This window comes from Hyperoodon ampullatus, assembly GCF_949752795.1.
Source record: "Hyperoodon ampullatus genome assembly, chromosome: 13".
In the NCBI taxonomy this organism is placed as follows: Eukaryota; Metazoa; Chordata; class Mammalia; order Artiodactyla; family Ziphiidae; genus Hyperoodon; species Hyperoodon ampullatus.
Genome location: NC_136926.1, coordinates 7,951,082 through 7,965,611, shown reverse-complemented (window position 1 = coordinate 7,965,611; position 14,530 = coordinate 7,951,082). Strand labels below are relative to the sequence as shown.

At 40.0% G+C, this 14,530-nt stretch overlaps 1 protein-coding gene across 4 annotated transcripts in view; it reads right to left on the bottom strand.

The window, feature by feature from the left end:
- Positions 1-1,832: 1,832 nt before the first annotated feature.
- The window catches only part of CLIP1 (CAP-Gly domain containing linker protein 1), a 93,953-nt gene continuing 81,255 nt past the window's right edge, over positions 1,833-14,530 (bottom strand). For all 4 annotated transcript variants that reach the window (XM_079717659.1, XM_079717660.1, XM_079717658.1 and 1 more), the window contains 6 exons: positions 12,186-12,238; positions 6,174-6,291; positions 5,945-6,095; positions 5,344-5,393; positions 2,919-3,043; positions 1,833-2,116 (listed from right to left, as the gene is read on the bottom strand). In XM_079717659.1, coding sequence (XP_079573785.1) covers positions 1,891-2,116; positions 2,919-3,043; positions 5,344-5,393; positions 5,945-6,095; positions 6,174-6,291; positions 12,186-12,238 — 723 coding nt within the window. In that variant the 3' untranslated portion in view covers positions 1,833-1,890. The remainder of the gene's footprint in view (positions 2,117-2,918; positions 3,044-5,343; positions 5,394-5,944; positions 6,096-6,173; positions 6,292-12,185; positions 12,239-14,530) is intronic.

Genomic DNA, 14,530 nt, shown 5'->3' with positions numbered 1-14,530 from the left:
TGCCACTTACATTTCTGTCAGGTAATATAATGAGACATAGCAATGGATAACCACCTTGGGTGTTTATTTATCTTATGCTGAATGGGTCACAGAATGCTTTGAGATAATTTCTTAAAAGCAATTTATCAACAGACTGCAGGAGAAATTGCTATTTGGGTCTCTAGTGCTCGCTCACTTAAAGAAAAAACATTATGACAAATAAACCTGAGAATAATACCAGTTTACTACACTGGCAAAAAAGAACCATTTATTAAAGTAGATACAGAACACTTGTTTGCTCAGATTTTAATATTGCTTTACATATCGTTTGTGAAACAGTTCCTATTATAATGTTTATAACCCCAAATTTCAACTGACTACAGATTTTTCACTTGTCAAACACATAGTTGATAATCTTGAGAGGAAAATACATCAAAGGCATATATACAATTATAGAAGTTATTATACATGTCTCATGGAAGATACATTTATTTATTACTTTTTACATATTCTAGGAGACATTCAAATGAAGATAAATAAGATTCAAACTGGTTGATAAACTTCTTGTGGTTGAGGTCCTTCAGTTTATTTTTTGTGATAAGAAAATCCAAAATTATTAATGTTGAATTTCTCATCGTACATTCATCTAAAAACACAGTAAAAAAAAAACGTGTAAAGATTGTAGATTGGTTAATTTAGGTGTTTTATAGTGGCTTATTATCTAATTAACTGACTGCTGGGGATATCTGCTGGAGAAGGAAAAAAAATCTGGAGAAAATTCTCCCAGTTATTTACATCTGAAAAAGAAATAAAATGAAAACACAAAGAACAAAGAGCTGCAAAGCCACATGATGCTATTTCTGGCCTAGTCCGTTAGGTCCTGATGAACATTTTAAGTGTTTTCTTTTTCATAAAGGTAAAAATCTGAAAAGAAAGACACATTGTATATGTTTTTTCCCAAAATAGAGATTTTACAAAAATATATACATATAATATATAGAAGCTGAAATTATGCAAAACCAATAAACAAAACACCATAGAAGAGTAAGTGGGTGCAGCATAGAGATTATAAAATGTCCCCACAGCAGTTTGGGGGCTTCCCCCTCCCTTTACCTGTTTCATGATTTTATAATCACACCTAAGTATCATCAAGCCTGAAATAAAGGCACTACTGACATCAGGTAGTGCAAAGAGCTCAGATATTTCTTTAAATATAAAATACTTTAAATGAGTAGATGAATATGCAAAGTAGCACATTTTTTCAACTCATTCCAGTGTCAAAGTTTAACCAAAACATCTAAATATACAAACGCAGCCTGGAAATATTTTAGTGCAAATATGAAAAGTAACAGCATAATTTAAAGTTACTTAAATAAGGTATTGTGAGGGTAGGAGTCGTTCTCTGAGGTCTCCCTAGGGACAATGAATGTAATGGCATCTGGTGCAATGTCTTGTTAATACTTTTTTTTTTTTTTTTTGCGGTACGCGGGCCTCTCACCGTTGTGGCCTCTCCCGTTGTGGAGCACAGGCTCCGGACGCTCAGGCCCAGCGGCCATGGCTCACGGGCCCAGCCGCTCTGCGGCATGTGGGATCTTCCCGGACCAGGGCACAAACCCGTGTCCCCTGCATCGGCAGGCGGACTCCCAACCACTGCGCCACCAGGGAAGCCCTTGTTAATACTTTTTAAAAATCAAGAAGATAAAATCAGAGGTGAAAACTCACCTATTTATTATTCTAACTGATAAACTTATAAGGGGAGACTAAAAGGGAGATTTGTTGAAGATCAAAATATTTTCTTAGATTTGTTGATGGGGGGGTCAAAAATCCTGAAGTCTGCACACACAATGCTGGTGGTCAGTTGCCTAAATGCTAGTGCATCTGAGAAAGCCCAGTTCTGGATGTGAGGCTTCATCAGAAAGTCTCGTCGTCATTGCAGTTGGTTGCCCAGTGCCCGAACATCTCACAGATTTCACAGTAGGGGCGTTCCTCGCTCCGACTGCCGTGGTGTGTGGAATGGGGGAGGTCCTCAGACATCTGTGCCTGGGTAGGACAATCCTCTGTGTCGTGGAGATCAAAGCAGTCACATATGTCACAGAAGAGGCGAGGTTTCTTCTTGGACTGTTTCTCCTGTTCATCACTACAAATGTTAACGTGCATAATCAGAAACTCATCTCCATCAGAAGAAATTCAAGAGACAGTATCACTTGTAATGAACAAAAAATAAGCAGGAATTATGGCCAGGTCTGGGAGCCTCAAGTGCTTAAGTACTACGGTCCACGTTTTGAATGTTCACATCAAACCATTTTCACTCTCTTGCCAGATTTGTGGAAGTCAATTTATGGCCAAATAACCACAAAGCAATTGTTTCTCCAATCCACTGGAGAACCTAAATTTTGTTTTTTTTAATTTTACTGATGACGTATAGTTGATTTACGTTTTGTTAATTTCTGCTGTATAGCAGAGTGACTCAGTTATACATATATATATTCTTTTTAAAAAATTTTTATTGGAGTATAGTTGATTTACAATGTTGTGTTACCTTCTGCTGTACGCAAAGTGAATCAGCCATACATATACATAATTCCACTCTTTTTTAGATTCTTTTCCCATATACGTCACCACAGAGTATTGAGTGGAGCTCCCTGTGCTATGCAGTAGGTTCTTACTAGTTATCTATTTTACATATAGTGGTGTGTATATGTCAATCCCAATCTCCCAATTTATCCCTCCCCGCCTTTACCCCTTGGTAACTGTAAGTTTGTTTTCTACATCTGTAACTCTATTTCTGTTTGTACCATTTGTACCATTTTTTTAGATTCCACCTAGAAGCGATATCATGCGATATTTGTCCTCTGTCTGGAGAACCTAACTTTAAAAACACGCATTTATTTAGATGGAACTAAGGTTCCGCTCAGTATTGCTGGACGTGAAATAAATACCTGTCGTAATTGTTCATGTCGTCACCGTTCCCATTCAGGGCTGCTTCCGACATCATCTCCACCTTCATCTTGAGATCCTGATTCTTCCTCTGAAGGTCCACTATTACTGAATTTAGGAAATCAATCTGATTTTTTAGGAAAAAACAAAAGCAGATGTGTAAAATGTCTTAAATGTGTTCGCTGGAGCATCAAGAAGTCTACAAGTCCACTCTCAGGATGTGGCTGCAGAGTATATGCTGGAGTCGCAGGGGCCCACAGCAGCCGTGACCCAGCTGTGTTTTAGATTATGTTCTCACACACACACACACACACACACACACACACAGTACAGAAAGCATTACCAGTTACTTGTTACACTAAACTACAACTAAGCCAGGACTCTTATGTTCTGTAGATTTCAAAAAACTCATGGCAATTCTCCTCCAACCACGATTTAACACTCACTTAGTCACGGTGGGATGGTAAATGGGTCTTTAGAGAAAGAGGTGGTTTTTTTGTTGTTGTTTTGCAGTATGCGGGCCTCTCACTGTTGTGGCCTCTCCCGTTGCGGAGCACAGGCTCTGGAGGCACAGGCTCCGTGGCCATGGCTCACGGGCCCAGCCGCTCCGCGGCATGTGGGATCTTCCCGGACCGGGGCATGAACCCGTGTCCCCTGCATCGGCAGGCGGACTCTCAACCACTGAGCCACCAGGGAAGCCCAAGGAAGGCGTTTTAAAGAGAAGGCTTAAGCTCTCTTTCACAGGAGGAGGTGTGGCCACACGCTGAAGGGGCAGCATTCAGGCCACCTGGGCCCAGAACTGGGGCAGCGGGATAACGAGATGGCTGCCCACCGGGAGGAAACGCTCTTGTCCTAACCTTGCAAAGCAAGGGCATTTTAATTTAAAATCAGTAAGTTTCGGGACTTCCCTGACGGTCCAGTGGTTAAGACTCTGCGCTTCCAATGCAAGGGGCAAGGGTTCGATCCCCAGTCAGGGAACTAGATCCCACATGCCGCATGGCGCAGCCAAGAAAAGAAAAAAATCAGTTTCTTCCCTCTTCTACAAATACAAAGGTCTCATTTCTCTAAATGTCCATTGGGAAAAAATCCCATTTTACAGTACTAAAAAATACATCTGTGTGTGTGTATATACTCATACATACATATCGACTTTTTAAAGAAATATCTGGCCTTTTTCTCCTGCTGGGGCAATTATGAAACAAAGCTAGAAATCACTAGCTTTGATTCTCTGCAGAATCTCCCTTCTGCCATTGAAGGCAAGACCCACCGAATCTCATCGCACTTCTCAAACTGTATTTTCTAAAGACTTTATCCTGTTAGCAGATACATATCAGAAAGGGGGGAAAAAGCCACAAAATGGATTTAAGTACAGTGGGAAACCACACACACACACACACACATGTGCTCACAAGTTAGGAAACATAAAACAAACCATTTGCTGATTGGAAGAAAAGCGTTGGCAGTGGCAGATGAAACAAACGGAAGCAGAAAGGAAGGGGGAAAGAGAAAACATTGTGAATTAAGTTTGTGCTCCTCAGACATACGAACTAAGCAGAGACAATGCTATTCAGGGTAAATGAGGCTGTGCATTGAATCCTTACATGCCTTTCAAAGGAGATGTCATAACTAAAACAAATCACTAATGCACTGAGTTTCTCTTTTATTTAAAAGTGAAAGAAGGCTTTTGTACCTTTGAATTTTGAATGGGATAAGTATGTCCAACACATATAATAAAAATTGAAAATAGATGTTTGTTGCTTGTGGGCTATACATTTCCAAAACCAGAATAGTTTGCCTCCATATAATACCATTTTTAAAACTAAGGCTATTTTGATAATTTTGGCTTTAGGAAACAGTTTTCAAGAGCCCTGTCTTTTTAAGGTGAAGATGAGGAAGGAGCCTTTTATGGAGCAATTCTACTTCTAAGAATTTATCCTAAAGAAATATTAGTATATCTGTAAAATGATAGGTGTTCAAGACAGTTCATTATAGCATTGTTTATAATACACCTAAAAGATCAGAAAACATCCCAAATGTCATGTCAACCAATAAGGCCTGATTAAATTATGGTACACCCATATAATGGAATACTATACAGCTATAAAAAGCTAAGTGCAGATCAGTTTATGTAATATGCCCCCATATGTGTAAAAAAAAGGAGGGGGAAAGACTATTAGTCTTAGCTTGTATGTACCTTTAAAAAAATCGCAAAAAATAAAAAAGACATTAATAACCCTGATTACCTGTTTGGGGGGTTGGGAACTGAGCAGGAGAGAGATGGTGTTTGGAGGGAGATTTTTTTTTTTTTTACTGTACGTATTTTTAACGTTGTTTAATGTTTAGAACATATGAATACATTACCTATTCAAAAGATTACATGATTTTTTAAAAATAGCAAGTAAGCAAAGCAAAAGGAAGGAATATTACCTGACTCTCCTGGGCTCTTTCATCCTCTTCTGCCTGAGTATCAGTATTACCTTATATTAAAAAAAAAAAAAAAAAAAGTGGAGGGGCGATTTTTTAAAAAATTGCAATCTTATTTCCTTGTTACTGCATTGAAAGGGCCAGTGTTAGAAACGCATTCTCATGTGGAATCCCCACATGCGCCTCTCTGAGAACACGTTTGAAGTTCCTATCTCCTCTCTGGACCCCTCGGACACGGTCATCCTCTCTCAGGCCGGCCCACTGCGGGGAGGAACACCGGTCACGGTCACGGTCACGGCCATCACTTCCTCCTCCCCGGCAGGGAACCTGCAGAAGCCGCGGCTGCTGCTGGGGTGGCAGCTATCACCCACTGTCTTATATAAGCTCCTGCCGATGCTCAGGACCAGGGGAAGGTCCGGAAGTGGGAACCGGCAGGCGCGCCCCTCTGCGTGGGGCCTCATCCGACTACAGGCGGGCGGGCCCGGCAGAGAGCGGCCCCGTTGGCGCGGCGCGGCGCAGCAGCCGCCTACAGTGGGCGCGACCGCCACGAACCCCGCGTCCGCGGGAAGCAGCGGTGTCGGGAGGAAGCACGTGGCCATTTTACCTGACGAGGTGCTGAGCTGCCTCTTGTTTTCTTTGAGTTGAAGCTCCAAGTTCTTTACCTTGAGCTCAAGCTTCGCCTTGTCGGACTCTAGAGACTGAACGACTGCGCGCAAGGACTTGGCGGAGGCGTTCTCTCCCCTGAGCGCCGTGACCTGAAACACACGGCTTGGCTTAGCTTCCGCTCGGAACACAGACGGGTACCGCCAGGGTCCCCGAGGTGGTACTCTTACCTCATTCCTCAGCTTTTCCAGCTCGGCATCCTTTTCTGTGAGTAAGGCACTAGTAATACTGATGGATTTCTGCAAGGAAGCTTTTTCTTCATCGGCGTCTTTTATTAGCTTGGATTCTCTAAAAGACCAAAGAGTTAAAAATTCCAGAAATCAACCGAGAGAGCGGTCAGTGTACAACTGTCCTAGAACAAACGCGCAATTAACTTTAGCTAATATACAGGGATAAAGTATCACGGGGAAGTTTTACAGGGGGTTAAGGCTATTATGCTTGCAGAATGTTACTTGAAATTTTACTTACCGTGAGGGGAGAAAAAGTTTACCTATGCAGAGACATGCCAGAATCTGCATATCATTGTATCCGTTTGAATTTAAAGAAACAAGTTAATAACTTTGGAAGACGCAGAATTAAAAAACAAGACTGTTGCACCCCCAAAGAATTACTTTAAAAATCTAACCCCCCCAGATGAATTCTGTTACTTCTTGAATAAATCATTACCAAGCAATAACAACAATTAAAATACACACATGCAAAGCGATTATACAGATGTCATGCAGAGCAGTTTTATGCTGGAAGTATCGATTGGTTCTCACTAATTTCAGTAACTTTCAGCAAGTTCCAAGAGTGTGTTTTGGAGATCTTCTGGGCCAAAACAGTAGCAGAGATTATTACCACTATTCAAACGGAAGGATGATTACTTTTCGTCCAGAGACTCTGAAGAGGACAGACCTTAAGTTGCTCATAGAAATCAAAGGTAATGACATAAAGGCTAGCACGGAAATGTGAAGATGGATTTCCAGGTGTGGAATGGAAGCCAAGGGGCATCTGGAGGGAGAAGGTCAGCACACGGGATGTATGTTCTCAGGCCGACCCAGCATTTGGTTATCAGCACAGGGACGGGGACCGGGCTTTCCAGGAGAGGAGAACATTTATCTTGGAGTCAGGGGAGTGGGAAAAGAAAGGGAAAGATGAAGGGAAGACAGGGGAAGAGGGCAAGACACAATAGAGACAACCCCAGAGGGCAGGCTACTATGTGTTTATAAATGTGTGAGTGTATTTAAATTTTTGTGGTGAAAATTCAAACGTGCCAAGGTCACAAAAGCCAAGGAAAGACCGAGGAGCTGTCACAGATGGGACAACTAAATGCACTGTGGTCTCCTAGACTGCATCCTGGGAGAGAAAAAAAGACATGAATGGAAAAACTGGGGAAATCTGAACAACGTCTAGAGTCTGGCTAAGAGTACTGGACCAATGTTACTCTCTCAGTTTGGATCAAAGGACCAGGGGATGAAAGATGTGCCCGTGAGGGGAAGCTGGGTGAAGGGAATGCGGGACCTCCAGGTACGACCTTTGCAGCTCTTCTGGAAACCTCAGATTTTGAAATAAGAAGTTTTTAAAAAATGACATGCAGTGTGAAACAAGAGGAAAAAAGACCTTGTATCACTAAAATATTTGGGGAAAACACAACTGGAGAAAAATTTCCTGGCCGGCCCTCAGGCCATACAACCTACTCATTTGCATCCACGTAGATAAGTTCATGGCTTAAACCACAACAAACCGAATTACTCCCGGTTCTATGAGAAGTAGCTGGGTGAATGCAGAGCATGTAGTGGTTCAGTTTGTCTTCGAACCAACTGAAGGGATTGGAAACTGAGGCCCAGGTTAGAAATGGCAGAATGTATGTCTGGTTAGTGAGACCCAAGATATCCGGCACACGAATTACAGAATTCTCATGGTTTATGGTAAATTGAAATTCTATTCTACACAAAGAGGAAAAATATAAGTGTTGTACTTATCTCATTGTGTGGCTTACACTTACACCCCAGAATAAGTAGTAAGAAAAGAATCTGAGACTTACAGAAAATGTCTTGAATTCAACACCCAAGCATTATATGAACACTTGGTGCTGTTAAATTACTAACTGCATAACACCTCGCTAGGAAATAGGATCCTGTTTAAGTAAAAACAACAACAACAAAAACAAACAAACAAAACCCCAAAGATTTAAGTGAAAGGAATGTACACAGGCATTTTTTCCACCTGGGAAGTAAATATCTGATTTTATCCAAACATTCAATAACTCTTGGGCTCTTTAAGTTTCCATTAAACTTATTTGGTAGTTCACTCTATTATAAAAACCGTTTCAAGAGATTCACTTGTAAATCCAACTCAAATTTGAAAGATGTGATTTTAAATGTTTTTACTGAGAAATACCAGGATTTGGGGGTTAACGGATTTAGATTCTTCTGTAATCAGGACTCTAGTTAGTCAAGCTCTCACAGGTGCTTTGTGTTAGGGAGGGCTGAGGCCGGCATCAGCCGGCAGAAGGAAACAGGAGCAGGTACCTTTGCTTATCGCCACATATGTCCACCCTCTAAGTGAGGCTGCTTTCTAAGAAGATGGCAAGCGGATGTTCCTCATACAAAAGTTGTCCAAAGATGCATGGTTAAAACAGGGATCTGACTTGCGATTTGTACACCAAATGAAGGGACGGATAGACCTTGGCAGCTCACCTTTGTGAGAGGTCTTCAATGTTAGCATCTTAGGTGATTTCTAAGCCCAAATCCCACCGTGCAAACCAAGAGGGGCTAAATTAAACCATGTATGCCAGCATTACTGACACCTGAGTCACACATCGCACTGACAGTAAGGCCTGTGTTACTTTAAAGCCACGCTGGCCCCAGTGACTTGGCGTTACTGAAAGTATCGAGAAGGGAAGATAAACCTAACATGAAAGACGGGTTAGAGGGGCCAGAAGTCTTTCCCCCAAGGGAACATATTACCCAGATTCTTTCCTTACTACTTACATAAGAAAGAAATTCCAGTAATGAAGCAAATACCTTAAAGTGTTACTGGACAAGCTTTAAAAATGCAAGATAACAAGAACCAAATATTAGGAACATGAAGAGAACTGCAAATGCAGTAAGGAGAACTCAATTTGCACTGAAGTTCTGTGCTGTATATAGATATAAAAAAGGTATGTGTGCATGTGTGTGTATGTATAGACTGCTGAGAATATTTTACAAAACAAAAGCAAGACACAGAGGGACAAAGGCAGCCAAAAAATATATACAACAATTCTGTTGACTAAAAATATATGAAATTTATTTATTATAACGTGGATAGACTTTCTTTAGTCTTACCATTAAAGACACACAGATATAGCAAAGGAAGCAAGAGTAGGAAAGGGAAAAGAGAGGGGTGAAATGAGCATTGGTCAGTAGCGCAAGCTTGGAGACAGTCAGACGGTTAGCAACCCACAGTGAGCCGAATGAGCTGCAGTGGCAGTGACCTCTTCAGAACTGGTGGACGGGGACCATCGGCCAGTTTTCCTTCCTGACAGGCATCTTGCCTTGACACCCACAGAATTAATCCTGACTCAACAAGTCCATAGCTAAGATGATGGCTCTGGAGTTCCTTCTAGGACATCAAAAAGCCTGGAGAAGGGAGGGAAGCCAAACAGGTTCCCAACTCTGCTGTAGGCTCTCTGGCCAGAGGGACACACGTCTCTACTTCCATCAATGAGAGCGCTCAAGGTTGGCTCTGCTTTATCTACTAGACGTGTTGGAACCTGCTCTGAAAGAGGTTTGCCTAACTTGGAGACCACTTTCCCAAAGAAATGATTACATTTTTAAGCTAAGAGAAAAACTTATGCTACGTGTTGCTTGCAATTCGATGCTAGATGGCAAAAAGGCAGAGCAAGTACAAAAGGGTGATACTAATTTCTTAACGATAAGTAGTTTCACCCTACATCAGGAGTAAGTACTGCACTTCAACAGAATGAACAACAGAGTTTGAATGAAGCAATCATATACTATGTTGACTGTGTATGTTCAGTTCTCACCTCTAAATTAAACTGTTGGCTAAGATCTCGGTTCTTGCATGAACCACTACATTTCAAATATCTTCATGATTTAAGTACTTTCCAGATTCTTAAATTAAGAAAGTATCCACTTCTTTTTAGTACTCTATGCTACAGGTACTTAACTATTACACACATAGACCTACATATGAATCCTTTACAAAACTGACTTTCAGAAGGCATTTAAGGCGCCCAAAATATTAGCTAAAATATATTTGCATTCAGATTTCTGAAAGAGACATAACTTTCCATGAGGATTAATTAACAATTTGATTAAAAAACAGTTCTAAAGATAAGAAACTAAGTTTTAACATTTTTCACTCCCAGAAAAATTATCATCTTTATCTGCATTTATTGATTAAAAGAGTAATTATCCAGGACCTAAAAATGGGAGCAGGGTGAAATAAGAAGAGAGGAATGGACAAGTACCCAAATTTGTTCTATCTTTTTAAGCCGTGAAAAAAGTCACATGTCTAATCACATTTTGAGAGGCATGTAATTTAGTCAAAGTCACATGAAAAGGACTAACAAAGCAATAGCATCTTTATTTTTAAAAAAGATTAAAAAGTAAAAATAAATAAATAATAAATGTACAATGAGAAAAGACCCCTTGTAAAAATCTGAAGTCCTGGGTCTTGTGCCTGCATCTGAGTTCTTGGTCAAGTTGCCTAACTTTGGGGGTTTTAGTTTCATCATTTTTCAATGCAAGCCCCACCATATATTTCAGTCGTTTGTTTTGAGATATGAGAAATTTGTGAATTACAAGGGCTACATAAATGCAAAGGGATTACATCAGTACTCACACCAGCCTGTTTTTATTCATTCCCTTGTCAGAATGCCTCAGGAATAAGTGCTATCAATTTTTTCACATACCCTTGACAACTGCATACATGGGGTTCTTTTTAAAGAAACAAAGCCTTATTCATGGAAAATTAAATATCCCAAGGCCCCCACGGGTGGAGCTGTGCTTGTACCTGGGCCCCAGGTTAAGGTATGGCAGGCCAGTCACCACAGCTCATAGGCACTGGGCGAACACCTGGCTGGACCAGGGGTGTGGCAGTCATGAAACACACATGCATTCTGATGTGAAACTTTAAAGAAGAATGAGTCTAAGGATGTCTTAAAAAAAGAAAGGAGGAAGGCACCCCTGAACTGAGGCCTAATTTCCTTTAGAATGTAGCTTATGGAACCCAAATATCTTTGTGGGCTAAATAAAGCCCTCGACTCTGAAGCAACCGCCATACTGGCAGGAGGGACAATGTCAGCATAAACGCATGCGTCAGTGGTCAGAAAGGGAGACTTCCTCTGCTCTGACAAGGAAGAATAAAATGCTCTGCAAGACCACGAAGGAATTCTTTTTTTTTCTATTTTATTTTCTTATTATTTTTTAATTGAGGTATGGAAGAATTCTTCATTATACTATTCCTAAAGGTTTATTTTTCTTTTTGTAATTAATAAGACAAAAACGCCTGTCACTGTTGTGATGTACTCTACAGCAAACCACTGTACAGGCTGTGGTTCTTAGCAACAGTACACACTATGCCTACTTGGCATGCAGAGTAAAGCAGAGAATTTCTCTAGACACAGAGTGCACATTTTAAAAAAGCAGACAGAGACCATCAGAAAGCATAAGCATCAGGCTTCTACATGATGACTCCTGGGGGCCCGTTTATCCTTACTCAAAAGTACTGGAAGCTTCCATGTGAACAGCATTCAATTATCATCAAAGAATAACAAATAACAAAGCTCTTTTTAAGAAAGTAAGTAGAAACATTTAAAATGTTTCCCATTATTACTGAAAAAATGAAATTTTTATATAACTGAATTTATTTGCAGATTACTCTAGGTAAAATTATAGTACTTTAGTTACTGAAACTAGGAGGTAAGCAGTATAATATGAGACAATCTAATTTAGAACACTTCTGGACAAATGCAACTGAACATGGCTTAAAAATCGAACTATTCTTTCAGTAATTCATACTGAAACTCTTACAAATTTGTCAATTATGAGTACCAAACTATCATGATGCAGTTTTCTGAATATAAGAAGGTCATATGTTTTCTACAAGTCACCGTACACAGCATGTTCTAACATTTTCCTTATTAAACACACACATACACATAAAACAATATATACAAAAAGAAAGCCTACCTCTTTTTCATTTCTAACAACTGATTATTGAGCACAGATCTCTCTTCTTCCAGCTGGGGAAAAAACACACACACACAAAGAAGTTCAGTTCATAACAGACAGGCCAGTTTCCCATCCCCCAGGTCACATTCCCATGCTCCAGGACCGCTAAAGTAATGGGCTTTCCTCAGAGGCAGTGAAAAAGGACCAAGTGTACATCAGGGACCTGAGAGTTAAAATATTAAACAATACCATGTACATGCCATATCTTAGACATTCAATAAATGTTTCCTTCATTTGTTAGACGAATGAGTGAAAGCTTCACTATTAACATTCTGGTTCCTTTACTGAAACAAAAGAAGTCAAAGGTCACTAACTTGTGTAGGGCTAGGAACAGGTAATTTATTCTACACGGGCCTTATCTTATGCCTACTATATCCAGGCATTTTTTTCTCACCTATAAAATAAGAAAGTTACAGAAGAATTTCCAATGGCCCTTTAGTTCTAAAATTCTGTTATTCTATTAAGGATAAAAAACAAAAGATTCAGCTAGTCAATCTTGTGAAATAAGATTCACCTCTACCCCCCAATCTGTACCACATACACTTCAGCCAAATACAGTACCAATTTTCACTCACACTGTTAATAAAACAAAGAGGTGACAAAAGCTCTTACATGGTTTTTTTGAATCAAAGGATAACACCAAAGACTATGTAATGGTTTCCAACCATTTGGGAGTGGCCCAGAATTTAAGCCACTAATTCACGATAAGTAGTGGTGGTCTTATTTCTGATTATGTGTCAGTTATGTACATGCTTTGCTATAAAGGTCTTTTATACTTTAAAAGTTCTTAAATATAAACATATATGTTTTGAACATAAGTTTATCAAGAAATCTATAGAGGTTAACATAGTTTTTTTTCCACTGTAGACTCTCTCCTTTCCTAGTCCATTAAGATAAATGCTTTTGCTGCATGAGTAATTCACAGATATATTTAGAAATTTGTAAAGAGTAAAAGGAAGGAAAAACAGTGGGAGGCAAACTTTAAAGGAATGAAACAAGAGGGAGAACATCTGGAGAGTGGGATGTGGAGACGAGAGGGGCTCTCATTTTTTCCTTTATACCCTTTTATATGGTTTATATTTATTTTTTAAACAAGGAAGCTGTTTAATTTTTATAGTTAAAAAAATTTAAAAAGAAAAAATCAATAAACAAACAAGACTGGGAAATGACTACAATGAAGATATAAATGGATAAATGACATGGCAGATAATTCACAACAGAGAAAATACAAATAATTAATAAACACTTGGAAAATCATTCAACACTGCAAAGAACAAGTATGCAGAGATTCTCCCCATTTCTTGGAGGCTGAATTTCTTGTGCCTGAATTTCCACAGAACAGAAGTTTAGGATACTTATTGTACTGATTCTTCATAGGAAATAATGTTTTTTTCTTCTTCTGGTCCAGGATCCAATCCAGGATAACAAGCTTCATTTAGTAGTCAAATTTCTTTAGCCTGTCTGGTTCCTCATTCTTTCCTTGTCTTTTGTGGCCTTGACCTTTTTTTTTGGCTGCGCAGCTTGTGGGATTTTAGTTCCCTGACCAGGGATTAAACATGGGCCCTCAGCAATGAGAGCTCAGGGTCCTAACCACTGGACCGCCAGGGAATTCCCTGACCTTGATATATATTTTTTGACCTTGACATTTTTGAAGAGCACAGAGGCGAGTAGAATGTCCGTCAGTTTGGATTCACCTGATATTCCCACATGCGTAGAGTCAGACTATGCACTTTTTGGCAGAAACACCACAGAAGTGATCCCATGTTCTTCTCAGTATGTGATATTAAGAGGCACACAATGTCGATTTTCGGTGAGGGTAACTTCAATCACTTGGCTAAAGAAGCATCTTCCATGTTTCTCCACTGTAAAAATACTACTATTTTGTGGAGAGATACTCTGAAACTATGTAAACATTCTGTTCCTTAACAAAATTTCACCCACTGGTTTTAGCACCAAGTGATGACTCTTGCTGAAATAATTACCATGATGGACACCAAATAAGGATGTTCTAATTCCATCATTTCACGTACTTACCAGTTGGCATTTTACCATAAGGAAGAGGTTTCTATTATTATTTTTTTTTAGAAAGGCATTCCTATCTATCTATCTGTCTGTCTGTCTGTCTGTCTGTCTATTTATGGCTGTGTCAGGTATTCGTTGCTGCCCACAGGCTTTCTCTAGTTGTGGCGAGCAGAGGCTACTCTTCGTTGTGGTGTGTGGGCTTCCCATTGCAGTGGCTTCTCTTGTTGCAGAGCACAGGCTCTAGGCACTTGGGCTTCAGAAGTTGTGGTTTGTGGGCTCTA